We start from the raw sequence: 21,755 nt of genomic DNA, 5'->3' as shown, positions 1-21,755 counted from the left end.
GTATTATTAATATATGTATAAGTTATGAGATATTTTATGTATTATTTTATGTAGAATAAGAGATGAAATAACTAATATATAAATTCTCTTATAACTAATTCATGTATTATTAATATCTATTATAACTCTAACCAGCTACAAAACGAACCCTTTTTAAGTTATTCATGCCTTCCTAGAGTCCACAATTTCAATGTAATATATTTATTGAAAAGAAATTAGGACAAAGGACATATGTTGATCTTTAACATTCCTTAACAATAATTAGTAACATAAATATAACAGGCATAGTAGTTCGAAAAATATCTGTACTTTATGTAAATTTGCAGTTGTGCTTATTGAACTTTGCGGTGGTCCTATGACCCCTTTATACTTTTTTTTCCATATTTAAATGATATATATCTGCCCACTCGGACCACTTATTCAGTCACCCAAAGAGCGGTGATTCATACGCGATCTTTAAACAAATAATTATTTCTCTTAATTTTGACTTTTACTATTCAAAACTCCACCATGATAATATCTCAAGGTTATATAATTAGGAGTTAAAACATAATTAAGAGGAATAATTATTTGTTGAAAGGTCGCGTATGAATTACCGCCCTTTGGGTGACTGAATAAGTGGTCCAAGTGGGCAGATATATGCCATTTAAATACGAAAAAAAAGTCTAGAGGTGTCATATGACTCCCGCAAAGTTCAATATACGTAACTGCAAATTTAGACAAAATACAGATATTTTTCGCCCCTTTTTTCCAATATAATATTGGAAGCCTAGGTTAAGAGGTTTCTCATTCTCACAAATATTTTAATCTTAGCATGTCCCTCAGAATGAAGAAATCTAAGGTAACTAGAAACACAATTCTTTTAAAAAGAAAATACACTCTGGTGCACAAAGCATTCTGTATTAGTAGAATTGTCTATCCTAATACAAGTATTAGTGATTGTTTTTCGGGATTTTATGGTTATAATTAGGGGTGTGCAAAAACTGAACTGACCGATAAATCGAACCGATAAAAATATTATTGGGTTATTGGGTTAACGATTTTTTAATGATTTTATAAAAAAATTATTGGGTTATTATATATATATATATGACTTATTAAATATTTCTCTTTAATTTGTACAAATTAACAAACCTATTATTTCAATTATACAAACTCTTAATTTCTCCTAACAACATTTAGTTCAAACTTGATCTTCTTGTAAATTAAAACACATCATATAGGATTTTTGGTTGCAACTAAGATTCGATTTTTTTTCATGTTAGTTACTACTATTTCTATTTCATAAGAATTTTCTTATTGGTTAAACCGAAAACCGAACCATTAAGGACTAAAAACCGATAAACCGAAAACCGATAAAAATATCTTATTGGTTTGGTTATTGGTTTAGCATATTTAAAAACCGAAAATCGATAAACCGAACCGATAGTATATATGTAAAACCGAACCGAACCGACCGATGCATAGCCCTGGTTGTAACCTTTGACCTATAGGTCACACAAATACACAATCCATTTAGATAAAACTGATATGCAAAGGTATCAAAGATTAGGATTGCTTGTGAAACAATTTGGACACAACAAAATCTTGTAACTTTGAACAAAGAATCTTTACCACAAACACAAAGACCTCCCATGTTCTTTCACAATGAAACACATTGTGTTTGACTAAAATCTCTAAACCAACTTCAATATGGAAATCTTTGCCAAGATTTTGCAATTCAAGAATCACATTATCACATTGATTTACATATCAATTTTCATGACTTTTTTCTTTGTGTTAGCACCTAATATATTGTCTTATTTCTGGCCTCTTTTCCTATCTACATCTCTACTATTGATCACAATTCTTGCCTTCAACAATGTACCACCATTAGCTGTTGAAATGTCCAATGTAAAACAAAGTGAAGGATCAGTACTTGATTTTCTTGTAGGGCACCAACCCCAGCACCAGCAACTAGAAGAGCTCTGATACTTGATCGGTCACGCGGTTCTCAGAGGCGGAGCTAGAGTTCTAGTTATGGCCTTAAGGGTTCGACAGAATCCAGTAGCTTAGGCCGAAGCTATAGGCCGAAGCTATGTATTTATGTTAATAAATCCACTCAAAATGTATAAATAGTTTATCAAAGACTCCAAGAAGCGCGTTTCCTAAAAATTCTGGATCCGCCTCTGCTTCTGGTGACAAGTGTATAGTAAATGATTGATAAATGTACCTACTTGTGATGTTTAAAGAGATTTTCAAGGGCGGAGTCAGAGTTCTACTTACAGCTTATGTTAATAAATCCACCTAAAACGTATAAATAGTTTATCAAAAACTCCAAGAAGCGCGTTTCCTAAAAATCCTGGATCCGCCTCTGCTTCTGGTGGCAAGTATATAGTAAATGATTGATGAATGTACCTTCTTGTGGTGTTTAAAGAGATTCTCAAGGGCGGAGTCAGAGTTCTACTTACGACTTATGTTAATAAATCCACTTAAAACGTATAAATAGTTTATGAAAGAATCCAATAAGCAATGCTCCTAAAAATTCTAGCTCCGTCTCTGCTTCTGGTGGGCAAGTTTATGGTAAATTTAACATGCCTTAAACTTACATTCTTCTCAAATATATACATACATGATCTTTTTTCCAAACACCAAGGCATAGGATTGAAAGTTACAAAAAAATTTCTGTGCAATGTCCATAGTTCAATCATCTATGAACAAAAACATAATATGTTTATCAGCTTTTGGATCGCGACGATAACGAGTGCAAAAGTGCAATATCATTTTCAGTCAATGTGCCTGAATGATCAACATCAAGTAATTTGAAGCTTTCCATGACTATAGAGATGTCTTCCTCAGTTATCTTCCCCAACTCTTTAAGTTTATAAACGATGAATTCTGCAGCGCTGGATGAAGAAAAATGAAATCGAGATGATTAGAATGTAGCACAGAAAGTTGAAACCGAAACAACAACAACAACAACAACATCAACTATGTCTCAGTTCTAAACAAGTTGATGTCGGCTATATGAATCCTCAGTAACCGTGTTTCTCCGTTTACACTCATTTGCAGCCAATTTTAATATCAGAAAGGTTTGAAGTACTAGAAGTTCTATGTTATCATTTTACTGGCGCAAGGCTCAGAGACGGAATGGGAACATACTAAAAGGACAGCCTAGCAGGTGGCGGACCCAGGATTTAGGAGTCGTAGGTGCACGGAAGGTTCGAACACACATATTGACGTCCAAAGGTTTAAGGTTCCACCTGGAAACTAAAGTACCCAGCTATCTTCTTGGCTTACTAGCTGCTTTTCTAAATCTTATACCAAATTTTATACATGTTTTAAATAATTATACTTAATCAGCGTCGAATATAATGGGTGCCGGAGCACCAAAAGTTTGTCTATGTGTTCGCCCCTGCAGCCCGCACTAAGCTCTAGATAAGGAAGGGGTCCTAGGAAGGGCTAGACCATATCAGGTTTTATGTATGCAGCCTTACTTTGCGGTTCTACATGTGACCTTTTGGTCGCATGACAACAACTTTTACCGGCTAAGGCTCGTCTTCATAAACGTACAACCATAACTTTAAAATATTCCCAACTAAATGTTATCGCCTATATAGATCATTTTCTTCCACTGTGCTCTATCTTTAGCTAAGTCCATTGAAAGAAAGCACTCATTTACTTACGGAATCTCGAATCTCCTCCCAATATCGGGAGGCTTAGTACTTCGACTAGTCTCTATGTTCCTTGAATGGATCTCTTAGTCGTTGAAAAGGTTGCCCAAAAGCGGTATATAAGGCGTACCCAGTAAAACTTACAAGTAAACCAGATATAAAGATGACGACTAGGGTAGCTGTCTCCATTCTTATCATATTTATATAATTTCAAGACTCCAATGATCTATCATAGGTCCCTAGGCCCCATTGCTGGAAAGGCTCGGCTTCAAAACCGTACGTGGAGCTTCCGCCTCATACGGCTCCTCTAGGGATGGAGGTTGGCCCAGCCCAGGCTTGTGCAGTTAAGGTTGTTGTACACGACCTCATAAGAAAAGAATGAAAAAAACGTGCGGAATATCAACTTATATATAACAACTTACCTCACTTCACTGTCGTGATCAAGATCCGCAGCCTGCAGGTCTGAATTTGTCAGCTCGCGATTTAGAACCCATCGGAACAAAGATTTTCGTCTTTGTTCTGTATATAATTCAGCAAGGGAGTAAAATAACTGTCCCAAACAAATTGTGCTCATCAATATCCAAAAAGAAGCGAATAGACGTCCCCATTTCGTCGAAAAACTCTTATCTCCATACCCCAAAGTACTAATCGAAGCACAAACACAATAAAAAGCATCAAACAAACTCAAATCCTCGACTTTGCACAGAAAAATTGTTCCGAGCACAGTAAGTACCACAAGTATTGCCAAAGTAGTTACGAACTTGTACTTCTCGATGTTCGTTTCTACCTCTTTCAAAACCTCCGTCGAACTGTTACAGTCTTTCTTCATTTTGATAGCTTTGACGAAAAGGATTTGTTGCCTCTCCAGAAAACTATCCGCTGCTTTACTCAGAACAAATCCGACAAGAGCCATACCAGTGAACACAAAAACACACGCGAGAAGCTTCGCTAGCGTGCTTTTAGGTACAAGATCACCATATCCAACAGTAGTCATTGTAACAATACACAAATATATTGCATCAAGAATCCCATTCGTCTTTTTGCCCTCGATTTGATCACTTATCATGAAGAAGCAAATCGCTCCGACTCCTATATAGGCAGCCAAGAACAATAGTACATCTCTGAGCCTAAAACTCTTCGTTGAAATGAGCTCAGGGCAATGAAGTGATTCCTCATTATTTGTCTGTGCATGACTAATAGTACAACAACTCCTACTAGATTGAGGCCGCCTTCGCTTAAATGAGTTTATATCACTAAATCTTATCGATGAATTTACATTGCCTTGTAGTAGAGGTTCTTCAACATCACCATTCGCCATTACAGCTCAAAATAACATGCTTTTAAGTACCAAATCAAACTGCAATCAAGGTAATGCACATTCAAAATCAACTAGAATTTCTAGCTAAGTATAAGGCGAAACATAAATTTATACATTTGATATTCGTGATCATACAACATTTCACTGTAACAATCATGCTTTCCGTGGAATTAATCTTTCATATTATGTTACTATATTATACGTTTCACTATAGCAGCCAAAAATATCGCAACAAATATGGAACAATTGATCCATGTTAAGTTTCAATCTTTGCAACATTGGCTTCATTCACAAAAATTTAGAAAGAGGAATAGAATACACATATAGCTCTTTGTTTACAAGTCCAAATATTGTTAAATTTTGCATGTTTGAGCCTTGAGGTCATTTTGTTGTTTCAACAATCTAGTCAAAAAAACACTATGTATTCTATAGGTGGCGTCGTGGCGAAGCCAGGATTTCCCAAAATATAAAGAAATAAACACGCGATGAATAGAAATCAAGAAAACGAAATTAATGAGAGAGTTTTCAATACCATAAATAAAGGTGAGAAAAAAAATATAAAAGGCAATGCTTAATCCCATAACCAAAAAAAAAAATGTGTTATTAAAAAAATCCAGAGAAAATTTCTAAAAATATTTATATTTACCTTATGTTAAAACATCATATTCATTAGATAGACCTTTTACAAATCCATGCAATTGTTCTTCTGGATGAACAGAAAGTTTTACAAAAATCAGAAGGAAAAAAAGAATAATAGGCATGGAAAAAAAGGAGAAAAAAAAAGCAAATATTTTTAATTATGGCTAAAAAATTTGAAGAAAAAAAAAAAGAAAAAAAGGGTTAATGATTAGAGGATAAAAGCAAAATGTTACTGTGAATCACAAGAAATTTATGTTTGTCCATTCACCTTTACAAAATTAATTGGAGGCTTGCAAATGATTTTAATTTTTCAACAAATCATAAATTAAAAAATAAAGTCTTTTATTTAATAAACTCCCTTTGTTCCTAAATACTTGTCACTTTTAAATTTGCTTGCCCCTTAAGGAAAAAACATTAAGTAAAGACTAATTTGACTAAATTACCTTTATTTATTACTTTCTATTTAATATTTTTCTTTTTTGTAATATATTGATATATCTTTATATTTATGACTAAGGATAAAGATGATAACGAACAAGTAACTATGTTTTGTTCTAAAATAACATGTATTATGGAATATTTATTTTAGTAAGCATGACAAATATTTAGGAACGGAGGGAGTACCGTAACTCTTTTGAATGAGTAATTAACATTTTTTAAAAAAAAAATAAATAATTTTAAGGACAAAGTGGGAAAAAAAAATTATCTTAACTTTCCTTTATACATTAACAATTCATTCCTTATATAGCATGATTTTTCAAATACCTTTTGTTTCATTTTATAAGATGTAGTTAAATTTACTTTAAACCTATGTTGCTTGGACTCTTTGAAAATGTCGATGGATGGGTGTCGGACTGTTCAAAAGAAGTACATTTTTGAAGAATCCAACACGAGTGCAACAACATTTTTTGAGAGTTCAAACAGCATAGTTTTAAACATAGCGAGGAGCGTTATATAAACACATAATTTGATGTCCATGTCCTGTATACACACAACAATCTGCATCAATACTCCAAGCTAAAGGGCCAGCCCGGTGCACAAAAGCTCGATGCACGGGGTCTGAGGAAGGCCGGACCAAAAGGGTATTGTAAGCAACCTCACCTTACATTTCTGCAAGAAGCTGTTTCCACTGCTTGAGCTCATGACCTCCTTGTCACATGACACCAACTCTACCGGTTACTTTACACTTCAAGCTGGAGACACGAAACGGGTTCTGCTCAACATCAAAAGGAAGAAGTGGAGGCAATTCAAGAAGGAACTCATGGCTACTGTATGGGGAACAATATTATACCATACCTGGAGGAGCCGGACAATCCCCTACAAGTTCCTAACCGACTTGTCATAAAGGAACATATTAGCCAGCCATACTATATACATAAGAACATCTTGTTGCTAAGATGCTCAAAACTAATTGAAAAATCACCGCTGGCTTTTCCCTGGGAAAGATTCTTGACCATACGTAGCATCGACAAGTTTGGCATGCTTCTGGTGATGTCTCTCTCTTGCATATAGTACCCAACAAAGGAGCGCAATCATTACTGTACCTGAGACTAGAGCTAAAAGGATGTTAGGTCCACTTACTGTATCGTTCCACATCAGGACGACGTTCATCATGAATCTCGGAACTTGGCAGACATAATTCTTCCAAACCTGCATTAATACAATGGAAGTCACTGAATACAGTTTACCTATTTGAATCAAATATACATCAACATGTTTTTCCTACCATTCTGCATAAGCAAAATAGAATATGAAGCACATAATCCATCTGAAATGGAATCCCAATTAAGGTTGTTTCCTTAACGCGAACTGTGATATTAGATTAGCGAAATATGGACATGGCATCTGATAACAGAAAGTACTTAACTTTATGTCATTTTTAAAACATCGCAAACGCCACCTAGTAATAAAGAGTTCTTGTTCAGCATTCTATCTTCACTGTTTGTTTTCTTGGACTGAAAAATGTTCATATACCTGTTTGGCATAGCTAAGTCCACTTTACCGCTGGCACATTTCCAGTCTGTCTTGTCCGAATTAAATGGACTACAGAGGTTAGGGACCAGTGGACCAGTGGACCAGCGAAGGAGGATTGATGTTTGAAACATTGGTGATGATCCCTGTTAGCGACTCCAACCAATTGGTAGGTGACCTCTTTGCTCCATGACAGCGTTTCGTGGGCAGCAGCAGAGCGTTGTATGAGCCCGATGGATTTCTGACCAAATCATCCATAGCCACACATGTGTCTTCCCGTTGCACTTAGATAGACAAACATATATAACTGAACAAACAAAAAAGAAACTAACAGTATCAAAAGTTTGTACTCCCTCAGTTTCAATTTGTTTGTCCGGTTTTGACATGGCACGGAGTTTAAGCCAAAAAAGAAGACTTTTGAATCTTGTGGTCTTAAACTAAAGATGTGTGGAATGTACTAAAATACCCTTTGATCTTTTGGTCTTAAACATGCCATGTGGAAAGTTGCTATCAAAGAGTTTCCAAAAAGAGAAAGAGGCATTCATATTGAAACAGACTAAAAAAGTAACATAAGACGAACAAATTGAAACGGAGGGAGTATATGTCAAAGACAACACTACATAAGGAGGTTTCAGAACATAAAGTTATTACCTAGTAGAGGCAGCGTAACAGACGTATTGATTCGTTGTGTAAAAGGGGTATAGTTTTCCTATTCCTATTAGTCTTTTCTATCTTTTTATTTCATTTGAAGGTTGGCGTGGAGGCGTTTGAACATCAGATATGGAGAAGCATAATAGGACAGATAATAGTACAGCTCGACATACTTACTTGTGAAGAACAAGATATGCACCACATACGATAAAAGTGACGGCATCAAAGATCCAGCCTATAATGACATGCATCACAAGTTCACTATAGTTCAGAAAACTTAAATGAATTGCCTATAAGTGCTTACACAATGTCTAAGATAATCATGATATCCTTCTTGTTCTTCTTGGTTTCACTTTCAAGAGTTTCAGCAGCTGAGCTAATCGTGGCGTAGACCTAGTCGATGTTGTTTTGAACATATTGCGGTAGAAAGATTTGACTAACTCCAGCGTCCTTGACAAAAGACAGACTGTTTGACACATTCCTTAAACCGTCAACTGTTGATCCTGCTTGTTGCACAACATAATCTAATGTATGTTTTGTATCGTCATGAACTTTCCCTTGACAGTATACAGAAAAGCAGAAGAATAAAAACACAACAACAACAGATACAAACTAGGAGCAAGCAAATGCCACAAACCAGAATACTGCAATGATGGAAAGAGGGGCACCAGTAAAAGCAACTGCTGTATCGACAAAAGTTTTTATTGATAAGCAGGCAAACTCATGGATGACATTTCATATAATAACTGAAGAACATAAGGAAACAACCAATAGGAGGTTCAAAAGGACGTCAAATCAGGAATTGATAATGGCAGAGTGGCCTTACAGCCAAAAAGTTGATAAGCAGCCAATATTTTTGCATTTAGCCGCATGAAAGCTGTTGTCGTTATATCTTGTTAACAAGATACCTTCCGAGGGAATTAATAGGCTTGGTAGAGTCAGAACGTTGCATTCCCCGGTGCCTAATTTTAATTCGAGCAAGGTAATCTGCTGCAATCCAAGCAAAACTTAACATAACACTATTTGAGGCAGCATCTGGCAATTGCAACTCCAGTGATCTAGTCACCCATTGAGGATGATAGGTGACCCGATACCATGCGGATGCCTTTCTTTCATAGATAGTATTCTTCTCATCATTGGAAAGCAGATCAAAATTAGGCCCCATCTGCTCGAAAACATTCCTGAACTCCTTCCTCAACGTATTATATGCGTGCTTCAGCCTCTCTTTTAATTCCCCTTGCTTCTTAGAACTGTACTTTGGCATGGACCATATATGTCCAGAAACCACCTCTTCCTCCCTGTTAACTTTGTATTGTCCTAAAAGACCAATCAACTGACCATCATAAGAACATTTGAGGCTCCATGTGTCATCTATGAAATCTTCGTATCCCGGGATCTCGAGATTAGTATCATATGGGATGTTTTCAGGGACATACTCAAGCCCAGAAGATTCTCCACCCTCTGCATCACAATCTTTCACTTGCCTAAATAATTTGCCCAAAATTTTCTTTGACTCGTACGATTGAAATGCCTCTTTCCCCATGAAGTCAGGATACATTTTTGGTTTGAGGTCAAATGGCATGGTGACAAGTTTTCCGGTTTTAGGGAAATCAACGGCTAGAGCAGCAAGCTCTGCCAATTTAAGGCACTTCTCATCCATAGCTCCAAATTCACTTAGGTCGGCATGAACCACATGTGCGTTGCAGATTTCTCCTAGACTCTCTTGAACCATGTGCTTTGAGAAAAATTCTACTATGTCCTGTAAAAAAAAGAAACGCATAGGTTAAAACTGAAAAAATAAATGGCATACCGGAAAAATAATATACGAAAGAATATTGCGCAACCGGTTGAATGATCCAACAAATAATAAGTGCCATAAAGTAGACTTATTGCAAGTGCAGTGCCTTTAGCTTTTTTCTTTTTATTCTAGTGAGTGTGACTACAGAAAAAGAGTCTCTCTTCTATTACAGATATATACATACGTCAACTTGGGATGCATAATACAAGAAAAGTGAGCAACAAGTATATCTTAATAATGCAAAAAAACTCAAAACAGCCTCTTAAAAGATAAACATTAGCTAAAGAACAAGTGATGCTAGATTTTCACGCAGGCTTATAATTATCTCTCATCAGAATTCTTGCCCATTGAACATTACGCTGCAACACAAACGTATACATATCTGGAAAAGCTAAACAAAAATATCGGAAGATATGAATCAAAGCTGCAAGAACTATCATTATAGTTAGGTAGTTACCGCATGTTTAACTGGACGACCCAACTGTTTAGCTTCTGCAGGATCATATGCCATTGGCATCCAGCTTTTCTTACTAGGTGGGATGAGATTTTCATCCCAAGTCACAAAGTAGAGGTCACCGTCAAGGTCACTCCCTGATGCTTCATTTGGATGTGGCCTGTCCCCTTTCTGAGGGAAGACCAGACAATCATAGAGATGGTGTAAACCGGGAACATCTACAGCCTCCAGAATCCTCACATCCCCGGGATGAAGACACGGGTTCTTTGCAATTATAACGAGGCCCTTAATCACTTGAAGATTTTTCTTGATGTCAGAAAACTCTGGGCCATGCTTAACAAAACAATTCTCCAAAGAAGGGCTTGACACTTGAATAAAGCATTGGCCTTGCTCAAGTTTACCGAGTTCATCCAAACAGCCCATTAACCACCTTCCTGAAGGAACAAATATCCTTGCCTTATTCCTGAGGTCGCCAAGTTGAGCAGCTCTAATGCTAGACAACATCCCCCTTAAATGAGGCTCACTTTGAGGTTTAAAACCCGCACTCAACATTATAGCCACTGTATTTCCAGCCTCACCACATGAAGCTGTAACGACATCAAAAGCCACGTCCGAATTCACAAGTATCTTATCCAACCTTGTTAACATTTCTTTCTGCATTTCCCAAAATATTGCATCCTTAACGTCCAAGGACGAGAGCAAGGTTATTATTTGCCGATTCAGAAAACCAGGTTGTGATCTCGTCCAAGAGCAGATTTCAAGGATAGTGTGATTCGAGTCGAATTTCTTCATACTTGTTCTCAGAGAAAGGCTGAAACCATCATTCTTCCCCGGCCAACATGTGACAACACCTTTATAACCAGCATACCTTATCTGATAAGCACAAGGAGGATTGACACTCAATTGCAACTTCTCCGCAACTTCTATTGCTAGATCTTCTGACATCATGCCGATTCCATCAGAAAAGACATAGTCATTTCTTTCTATATCTGGAAGCTCAGAGTTAACCTTGCTTGGAAGGACTTCCACTGTTGCATAGGTTGATGAAAAGCACTGTCCCATCCTAGCAGCACATTTTGCAACATTCCTGTTACTGAACATCCCCATCCAGTTTATGATGTTGGGCACCCTAATTTCCGGGGTTTCTGCAAAAAACCAGGCAGAACGATCCCTAAGCTGGTTAGCTGAGAATGCCAAAAAGGAGTATTTCCGACCACACAGATAAAATCCATTAATCAGCATACTTTTCACCCTTTGGAAGATTGCAGTTCTCTGGGGATTAGAATTTGATGTAATTTCTCTCACAATGTTAGCAGCATAGTATGTCAGAACCTTCCTATTCAGGTTACGCATGCCCTCATCCATGAACGTAACTCGCAAAAATCGATCTGAAACATGTTTATACTTCCTAAGGACTCTATTGGATAGCTCCACAGTCGGTGGAAGACAATATGCTTTGGTAGGGGTAATAGCCAACCTTCTAACCTCTACAATGTCATCCAACTGTCCAGTTCTCTCGAGAAGGTTAGGATTATTAAACAGCCATCTCTGGATGCGTGACAACTTATGAATAGCATCATTGACGGGTCTTTTATAAGAAAAGATATGCTTCAGTGCAGATAAATTGACCCCCTCCTCATGCGTTCTAAGCAATGAAAAAAACTCAGCAGTCATCTGATGCTGATTAATTATGCCTTTGTGCATAACCGCATTTACCATGAACAGAACCTTAAAGCTTATGCCTTCATGATTATGAAAGCAGAAGAAAGGTTCTGACATGGAAACCCCAAAATCAGGCTCATCTCTCACCCGGAGCCTCTGCCCGATACGCTGTTCCACCACGGGCACCCTACTTGACTTGAAATAATTCATGGCCTTGTTAAAACTAGGACCATTTCGAGGTCGAATTGAAATACGGTAGGTATTTAACCTACCAATGGCTCCACTACATGTGATATCTGTGGTTCGGATCCACTGATCGTCATCGTCCAATAAATCAAATGCTACCGACTCTTCAATATCGTCATCAGCAGTTCTGTAGAAAACCAATGGAGCTGAAGCCAGATGTAACAATATTACCAAAGACGAGAAGTCTTTGTATTCCTTTATTTCATTGATCTCCCTCAGCAAAAACTCAATCTTGAAATTGCATTTTATAACAGCATGTCTTCCTTCACCCTTGAAACCGAAAACAGTATCCTTTGTGAAGAGTATTTTGCATGTCCCATCGAATGGGTCCACAAGAAAGTTAACACCCGTATGAGGTCCCCTCCAACCAACCACAAAATCATCACTACTAACCAGTGCTCCAATTTCTACATTAACATCCGAAAACTTATACGGCAGGGTATCACTTCTCCTCTGGTTCATCTTATGGAAATTCTCAGGACCCAAACTTACCTTCAGAGGCTTCTCTAATAAGAGTTCATCGCGCCTAGCAGCAGCAAGAGCATTCTTTGCTGACCCTGAAGATGCAAAATGAACGAAAGCATGAGGTTCCACTTTTTCGTAATTGTTCATTCTCCGCACCTTCTCTGCATCAATGTCATAAACTGGGTAAGACTCGGGAGGAGTGGATGAAGTCTTTAATCTACATCTCCACACTTGTCCAACTTGTTCTTCCAGATATTCCGAAAGCTTTTTCGCATTGACATTGTTGTCGAACCCACCAACACTAATTTGAGTCACTACTAGAGTCATTTCAGAACCCTCTGATCCCATCTTTATCTTGAAGGAGTCGAACGAAACGTTGAACTTGCTTATACACACACCCTCCAAGTTCACCTGTTAAATGATCCAAAATTTATGAATAAAACGAAACAACAGGAAAAATCTTATAGAATACACAATGTATGAGGCAAGTAGGATCTCGGGGGGGTAGGAGGATGTACGCAAAGCTTACCCCTACCTTTGTGGGGTAGGTAGTCTGTTTTCGATAAACCCTAGGCTCAAAAAAACAATTACAAAACAGGGTAGCACAAAAACAATTAGAAGACAGGGTAGCAAGAATAAAATGTAAAGAAACTCAACGACAACACAACAACAACATACCAAATATAATTCCACAAAGTGGGGTCCGGGGAGGGTAGAGTATGCACAGACCTACCCCTACCTTAGACGTAGAGAGGTTGTTTCCGATAGACACTCAGCTCAAGGAAAAATATAAGTAACTCAATTGAGAAAATTTGCATAACTAGAGGACCCCACTTTCTGCAACTAGAAAAAAAGAATAGTGCATCAACAACACAGCCATAAGTGAAGCAAATGATCAATTGATGCAAATTTGGATTCAAAGCTTCAAGAAGATACAAACTTTCAGAAACCAAAACGAGAGAAATACATAACACGAGAACCCCACTTCTGTAAAGGTAAAAACCGTATAAATCACGCAGTAAGGCAAATCAACCATAGATGCAAATTCGGATCAAGAACGTCAACTAAATACAAACTTTAAGAAAACCAATTGATAAAAATGGAAAAAACAGTATAAATAATGCAGTAAAGCAAATCAACCATAGATAACAACTTGGATCAAGAACTTCAACAAGATACAAACCTTAAGAATCCCAATATAGAATAATGGGAAAACAGTATAAACTATAAACAACGCAGTAAAGCAAATCAAATGTAGATGCAAATTTGGATCAAGAACAACAACAAGATACAAACTTTAAGACACCCAATTGAGAAAAATGGAAAAAAAACATATAAACAATGCAGTGAAGCAAATCAACCATAGATTTTTTAATTTTTTTTTAATTTTTGGATGACCCTAGTATCCATGCCAGCTTTATAACCATACAGTACCGGACACGAGAAAGATCTTCCAAAGAATAAGGCCTTTTCTCACACCTCGACTAATTTCACAGGATACCATGTAACTCTGTCAACCAAGGTGAGGACATATGGGAAGACATCAACCATATGTCATGCCCCGCAGCCCAGACAAAGCGGACAAGAACCGTATAAGTATGTGCTATACCACCGACAGATATTCTAAGCAGAAGAGTTACTATCCCTAAACAATTATGAGGGTCTATGTAAATACACAATTCTGGTTCATTGAATCTAACTGATATACACAAGTGAAACTATGACCACACATGACAACTTAATATTGTCTACGAAGCCTCTAGAGAAATACTAATTGTACCTGGGAAGATGGTCGGGGTAGGGCCCCAACACACCCAAACTATAACCGAAAACATGATTAAATAGTACTAGCAGTTATTAGCTCCAGGTAAGTGAGGAGCTCACCGACTGCTTTGCTGAATACTGACAAGTGCCTAGTATAGAAGTCTGCTCCTCGATATATCTGATCCCGTATTTACAGAAATGCAGCATCCCCGAAGGTAGGGACGTTAGTACATATAAAATATGTACTAGTATGTAAAGCAGACAAAATCACAAGTAAATGTATAAGGATGCTCAATGAATCAAACAATAGAATGAGCAACTGCGGACGACTGAATACTAGAGCCTCTTATATGAAACTATAACTTCTGAGAGAAGTGACAAATACACCACATAAGACTATTACCTATGCATTTACCGTATTAACTTATCATATAACCGCTTATTAATAAATCATCGTTATTAAGGGCCCAGTAATTTGCCTAAGTGATGTCATGTGCCTACTTTTAATACAAATAATCATGTGATAGCCTACCAAAGGCATTCCATGTCAAGTGTACAACATGCGTTACCCAAATACTCTTGACTATGATTTTATATGTATAACTATAATCGCGGTCTGATAAAAGGTACGCTCCCCCGGGCTCACTATGAGGGTCTGCCCGCAAGCCATATGCGTCATATATTGGCTCGAGTCAGGGGAACTAGTCCTGCTGACTCCAAATGCAAATGATACTACAAAGGCAGGTACGCCACAAATTCGGGCTCACTATAGTGGTCTGGTCTCAATTTTGTGCATAGAATTCCGTCGTGCGTATGTGCCAAGCCAAAACTATGAATACCCTCCCGTCGTTAACTTTTATCAATAGTGCCTCGTAGGCCTATGCAAGAATATATTACGAGAAATATTGTTTAGTTATTCAAGTAGTGTTTTTCATATGCAACTGGCTTCTTTGATAGTATCGAACTATTAAAACACTTGTACTTTATATCATCATATGACTATATCACTAAGTGATCTAATTTAGTGCGACTATAATATGGCCATTTATTCTAATTTATAGCATATGATGATATACTAGGTGACTTCTAAGAATTTCTAATGAAGACGAACCAACTCTAAAGATACTTGACTTGACGGGAGTAGTACGAACATTTTTCACTTCAACAAATAGACGCATGGGACGTGAAGACGCGTAATTTCAAATGAAAAGGAAACGTAGTCATGTGTTAGACATATAGAAACTGAAAACTCTATTCACATATATAGAGTAGACTATGCCAACTATATAGGGGAAAAAATGACAATAGGTCGTGCCTTATAGGCGAAGGAGGTTTTAGATTTACATGCCTCGATTTCGAGTTCCACAATATACAACGGGCTGCCCTTTATCTTACAACAGGAAATCTCGAGGATTTCATAGATAAAGCAGATTTGCGGGTTCCAAACAACCCCAAAGATTCAATCTACATAGCCATAATTTATTCACGTGATACTCGACTATGAAATGAAATAATTGAATCACTACGACATTTTATCGAACACCTAGTGGACATAAAGCTCCATAATCTTCATTAATGGTGATGAAGAAAATTCTCTAAACATACTTACATATAAAACGACTTACTTCACGCAAACGAGTTAACAGTTCACCTAATACATAATTCCATCAATTCTATCCAATTTCAACTTTTACCTTTTATTCAAGAACCCTAACTAATCTAACCCAATTTAAGATATAGTATAAAAATTCGGATTAAATATCCCCAAATGCTTATCTATAGTCATATTCGAAAATAGGATAAGGAATTTACCTCTTGGAGTACAAATTCCAACTATAAATATTATAAATTAGTTCTTGAAATCCTTTAATGTTGCCACAAAATCCTTGAGCTTATGATCCAAAGGACATAGGTACCCTTCCTCCGCTTATAATTCCTTTTTGAAGGTTAAGATTTATTATCGTTGTTGATCGGAGAGAAAAAGGGGATGGCGTTCTTTCTTGTTTCCTCGAATCAATTCGAGTGATAATGAGAATATGCTCCCCTCTTTTTCAACACAAGCTAGCTTAGGGAAAATAATTAAGAGGTGGCTCCCACATATTCTCGATATTAATAACAAATATATAAAAAGAAAATATAAGGAGGTATCACTTACTATTTTATTCCAATAGACATCAAATATCGAGATAAATAATTATACTTACACTGCTTTTCATCAACTTAATGTTATATTCCTCCACACTATTAATTATCCTTAAGCCATATGTACTACGTCACTCCCTATAGAATGAGGAGTTCTACTTATTCAAACTATTAAACTAAATTCAAACTTTTTTCTGAGGTGTTACACCATAGATGCAAATTTGGATCAAGAACTTCAACAAGATACAAACTTAAGAACCCCAATTGAGAAAAATGGATACAATGCAGTAAAGCAAATCAATCACACATACAAATTTGGAGCAAGAACTTCAACAAGATACAAGAACCCCAATTGAACAACAAAAAGAAGATACAAACTTTAAGAACCCCAATTGATAAAAATGGAAAAACAAGAGAACCATGGTATGATCTGCATACAATCTACCCTCCCCAGACTCCACTATGTGGGAATTCATTGGGTATGTTGTTGTTGTTGTTGTTGTTGAGGAGAATCCCACTAACCTTTCTTGAACAGAATGATCAAAGACACAAGGTGAATAAATGCAAGAAAAACAGATCAAAATGGTGTGTATAGAAGAGTAAGTGAACTATGAAATTGAGCGATTTTTTGATGGTTTTCAAGAACTTCGACAAGATACAAACTTTAAGAACTCCAATTGAACTACAAAAACAACATACCCAATTGAAATGAAAAAGACAGTATAAATAATGCAGTAAAGCAAATCAACCATAGACATAAATTTGGATCAAGAACTTCAACAAGATGCAAACTTTAAGAAACCCAAATCATGCATAAATCAAATCAACCATAGATGCAAATTTGGATCAAGAACTTCAACAAGATACAATCTTTTAAGAATCCCAATTGGACAGCATCAACAACAACAATATACCCAATTGAAACAATGGCAAAAACAGTGCAAACAATGCAGTAAAACAAATCAATCATAGATGCAAATTCAAATTCAGATCTAGAACTTCAACAAAGATACAAACTTTAACAACCCCAATTGAGAAAAATGGAAGAACAAGAAAACCCCACTAACCTTTCCTGAACAGAAGGATCAAAGACACGAGATGAATAAATGCAAGAAAATTAGGCCAACCATAGATGCAAATTTGGATTAAGAACTTCAACAAGATACAAACTTTAAGAACCCCAACTGAACAAGAACAACAACATAACCAATTGAAAAAATGGAAAAGACAGTACAAACAATGCAGCAAAGCAAATCAACTATAGATGCAAATTCAGATCAATAACTTCAACAAAATACAAACATTAAGAACCCCAATTGAACAACAACAACAACAAGATACTCAAATGAAAAAATGAAAAGATAGTATAAACAATGCAGTAAACCAAATCAACCATAGATGCAATCCCAATTGAACAACATCAACAACAACATAACCAATTGAAAAAATGGAAAAGACAGTATACACAATGCAGTAATTTGAATCAAGAACAACAACAAGATACAAACTTTAAGAACTCCAATTGATAAAACATGGAAAAACAAGAAAACCCCACTAACCTTTCTTGATCAGAGGGATCGAAAACACAAGGTGAATAAATGCAAGAAAATCAGGCCAACCATAGATGCAAATTAGACAGTATAAACAGTGCAGTAAAGCAAATCAATCATAGATGCAAATTCAGATCAATAACTTCAACAAGATACAAACTTTAAGAACCCCAATTGGACAACAACAACAACAACATAATCAATTCAAAAAATGGAAAAGACAGTATAAACAATGCAGTACAGCAAATCAACCATAGATACAACCCCAATTGAACAATAACAACAACATAACCAATTGAAAAAAATGGAAAAGACAGTATAAACATTGCATAAAAAGCAAACCAACATAGATACAAATTTGGATCAATAACAACAAGAAGATACAAACTTTAAGAACCCCAATTGACAAAAATTGAAAAACAAGAAAACCCCACTAACCTTTCTTGAACAGAATAATCAAAGACACAAGGTGAATCAATGCAAGAAAAGTGTGTATAGAAAACTGAGTGAAGTATGATAATTGAGTTAATCTTTTTTATGCTTTTGCTTTAGCTTTTGCTTTACTTGTTTTTGCTTCTTCAATAAGCTTGAGATTACAGTTACTTGGGAGTGTACTTGTGGGGTGGGGTGGTGGGGGGGTAGGGGTATAGGGGTTGTCACACGAGAAGGATGTTTGTTTGTTTTTACTCATTCCGTTTAGTATTAGTTATCTTCCTTTTTAAAATATCTGTTAAAATTTAGTTGTCTTAGTGATGAAATTTTCTTCCAGTAATATTATCATTAAATAACTAAATAAATTATAAATATTTAAATTTATATTTTTAAAATATAATTAATAAGGTTAATTTGATAAAATAAATTCTTAATAAATATTTTTTTAATGAGTATACCAAATTTATAGAATCCAATTAACATCAAACAGAGGAAGTATTTTTTTTTATTTTTTTACTTTAGGGATTTGGATGGTTGCTAATATTGTTATCATTGCCATTTGATACACCGAATGAGATAAAATATTTCATAAAATTATTATTTTATGTCACTCTATATATTATAGTAATTTCGTTATTTTAAAACAAATGATGAATATAAAATAATTTCAAAATTAACTAATAACGAGATAAAATATTTTATAAAACTACTATTTTATGTCACTCTATGTATTATAGTAATTTTGTCATTTTAAAACAAATGATGGATATAAAATAATTTCGAGATTAGTTAATACTTCATGTTAAATATGAAATAACACTGATTTCAAGCTTTATTTCGAAATTATTTTTCTTATATGATGTACCAAACGATCCTTTAATGTTGAATGATAATATATTTATCCCTTAATGTTGAATGATAATATATTTTGGTATACTCCTTCTGTTTCGTTTAACTTAATCGTTGTGTTAAAAGTAATTATTTCAAATTATTTGTTCAATTTATGGGATTAAGATAATTTTATTATATTTTATTCTTTCTACTCTTAATACTTAAATAACTATATAAAGTAAAGTATAGTCAAATTTAGAGTTTCAAAATATTATTAATGAGGTTAATCGTAGAATACATTCTTACTAAAGTTTTCTCTGGGGCGTGTCTAGTCAACAACGATCAAATAAAATGAAACAAAGAGAATATTATATGTATTGTACTATATTATGTATAGGGTGTGTTTTGTACTGAGAAAAATATTTTTTCTTGAAAAACAAATTAGTTTCTTACATATTTTCTAGTATTTAGTAGATAAAAAAAAATATTATTTCAAAAATATTTATACGTAATCTATTAACAAAATCATGTTTCGTTATTTAAGAACCCTTTTTTTAGAGATTTTTTTTAAAAAAGAATTTGTTCAATCAAATATAAAAAATAAAAAATATTTTTTCGAAATTATTCTCCTCCATATCAACCACACCCATAATATTTAGACAGATTATGTATTATTTTTCATAGTTATATAATGTGCCATATTAAGGGCCCGTTTGGTCATGGAAATTTTTTCCTTTTTTTCAGAAATTTTTTTTGGAGTTGAAAATTGTGGTGTTTGGCCATGAAAATTCAGAAAATAATTCCAAATTTTTTTTTGAAAAGGGAAAACAGGTTTTTGCTGTTTTTACAATTTTTCAACTCCAATTTCAACTTTTATTATTTCTACATATAACCTCAGTCTTTTAAATTTTTACATAAAACTCTCCTTATAACATTACTTTTTCAATATTGCGTATATAGCAAGTTTAAAGAATAAAATAATTATAATTTCAAACTTAATAATATCTTAATTAATATATATCTCTTTTTCTCTCTCATCATTATTTTTATCCATTATTTAATTTTCTCCCTTATTTAAGACATTATTTTACTTCTAACTTATATTTATACCCATAAATATATAAAGTATTATATTTATAATAGAAATATACAAAGTATGTTATATATAAAGTTTATACCATGTATATACCATATACACACATATATAAATATACAAAGTATTAAGAAACTTACTAAGCATATTTATAATATAAATATACAAAGTATGTTATATATAAAGTTTATACCATGTATATATCATATACATACATATATAAAATACAAAGTATAAAGAAACATACTAAGCATATTTATATATTTATGGTATATGATATAATATACCATAAATATGCAAAGCATGTTTATATAGAAATAATTTATTCACACACAGTAAAATATTTCATGTATAAGAAAATTAAAGAAATAAATTAGCGGCACCCTAAAATTTAATAACAACTCATCATTTCCTATTTTTTAGGAACGAAAAATGGAGGAAATAAATTAAATAAATTCCTAAAAAAAATAAAGTTGCTTGAAAGATAATATTTGTTACCTAGAAAACAGGAAGCAGTGATCTGTTAATATAACATCCATATTTAAAATTTTCAAATATGGGAAAACGGCTATTAATGTAAATATTATATATGTCATAATTGAAATTCATTAAATATTGCCATGTATATGTAATTATTTTTATAATAGTGGCTAATTGTGTTCTTTTTCCATTAGTAGGTAACTTTTAGTTGGGTGATTTTGATAGTTTATAAAAGTTAGGGCATAAAATCATATTTAAAAAAGTTCTTTCAAAAGTCAAAAAAAAAAATTTCAAAAAAGACATGGTCAAACACAACTCTAACTCCAACCCCGAAAAATTTTAATTTTCATGGCCAAACGGCTACTAATAATTTGAAGAATGAACATATAAAGTAAGGTATGGGATAAAGTAGGTCATTTTATTTGTTATTTTAAAGTTCGATTTTGATATTTTACAATATTATAAATTAATAATTATGTGTCTTATATGACGTTTTATGTATATTATGTTATATAGGACGCATGTGTCTACGTTATATATGTTTAAATGTCTACTTGTGCACATCTAAAATTAGAGGTATAGATGTGATTTAAAGCCCAGTTAAAA

General features: G+C 34.6%; 2 protein-coding genes across 4 annotated transcripts; both read right to left on the bottom strand.

Moving 5' to 3' along the window:
* Positions 1 to 2,560: 2,560 nt before the first annotated feature.
* LOC107870117 (two pore potassium channel a) lies at positions 2,561 to 8,756 on the bottom strand. 2 transcript variants are annotated; one of them, XM_016716535.2, is made up of 5 exons: positions 7,585 to 8,756; positions 6,907 to 7,260; positions 6,712 to 6,803; positions 4,076 to 5,010; positions 2,561 to 2,885 (listed from the first exon to the last, which is right to left on the bottom strand). In XM_016716535.2, exons 4-5 carry the CDS (start codon positions 4,969 to 4,971, stop codon positions 2,717 to 2,719), a joined length of 1,065 nt encoding a protein of 354 aa, XP_016572021.2. In that variant the 5' UTR covers positions 4,972 to 5,010; positions 6,712 to 6,803; positions 6,907 to 7,260; positions 7,585 to 8,756; the 3' UTR covers positions 2,561 to 2,716. The 2 variants fall into 2 exon arrangements, with proteins under 2 accessions (XP_016572021.2, XP_016572023.2); XM_016716537.2 differs by lacking the exons at positions 6,712 to 6,803; positions 6,907 to 7,260; positions 7,585 to 8,756 and adding an exon at positions 5,618 to 5,804.
* A 147-nt stretch (positions 8,757 to 8,903) lies between these two features.
* On the bottom strand, positions 8,904 to 19,008 carry LOC107870116 (RNA-dependent RNA polymerase 6). Of its 2 annotated transcripts, none has more exons than XM_016716534.2 (3): positions 18,752 to 19,008; positions 10,488 to 13,268; positions 8,904 to 9,991 (listed from the first exon to the last, which is right to left on the bottom strand). In XM_016716534.2, exons 2-3 carry the CDS (start codon positions 13,203 to 13,205, stop codon positions 9,119 to 9,121), a joined length of 3,591 nt encoding a protein of 1,196 aa, XP_016572020.1. In that variant the 5' UTR covers positions 13,206 to 13,268; positions 18,752 to 19,008; the 3' UTR covers positions 8,904 to 9,118. The 2 variants fall into 2 exon arrangements, with proteins under 2 accessions (XP_016572020.1, XP_047268354.1); XM_047412398.1 differs by lacking the exon at positions 18,752 to 19,008 and adding an exon at positions 17,286 to 17,349.
* Positions 19,009 to 21,755: the final 2,747 nt, after the last annotated feature.

This window comes from Capsicum annuum, chromosome 5, assembly GCF_002878395.1.
Source record: "Capsicum annuum cultivar UCD-10X-F1 chromosome 5, UCD10Xv1.1, whole genome shotgun sequence".
Lineage (NCBI taxonomy): Eukaryota > Viridiplantae > Streptophyta > Magnoliopsida > Solanales > Solanaceae > Capsicum > Capsicum annuum.
This window is presented reverse-complemented; position numbering and strand designations above follow the sequence as displayed.

What these genes read in the sequence shown, in the direction of transcription:
- LOC107870117 (XM_016716535.2), bottom strand. Translation starts at nt 4,971, where the DNA reads ATGGCGAATGGTGATGTTGAAGAACCTCTACTACAAGGCAATGTAAAT. An exon ending in GATCACGACAGTGAAGTGAG is followed by an intron (nt 2,886 to 4,075) that starts GTAAGTTGTTAT and finishes TTCTTCATCCAG; the next exon opens with CGCTGCAGAATTCATCGTTT.
- LOC107870116 (XM_016716534.2), bottom strand. Translation starts at nt 13,205, where the DNA reads ATGGGATCAGAGGGTTCTGAAATGACTCTAGTAGTGACTCAAATTAGT. An exon ending in GTCGTCCAGTTAAACATGCG is followed by an intron (nt 9,992 to 10,487) that starts GTAACTACCTAA and finishes TTTTTTTTACAG; the next exon opens with GACATAGTAGAATTTTTCTC.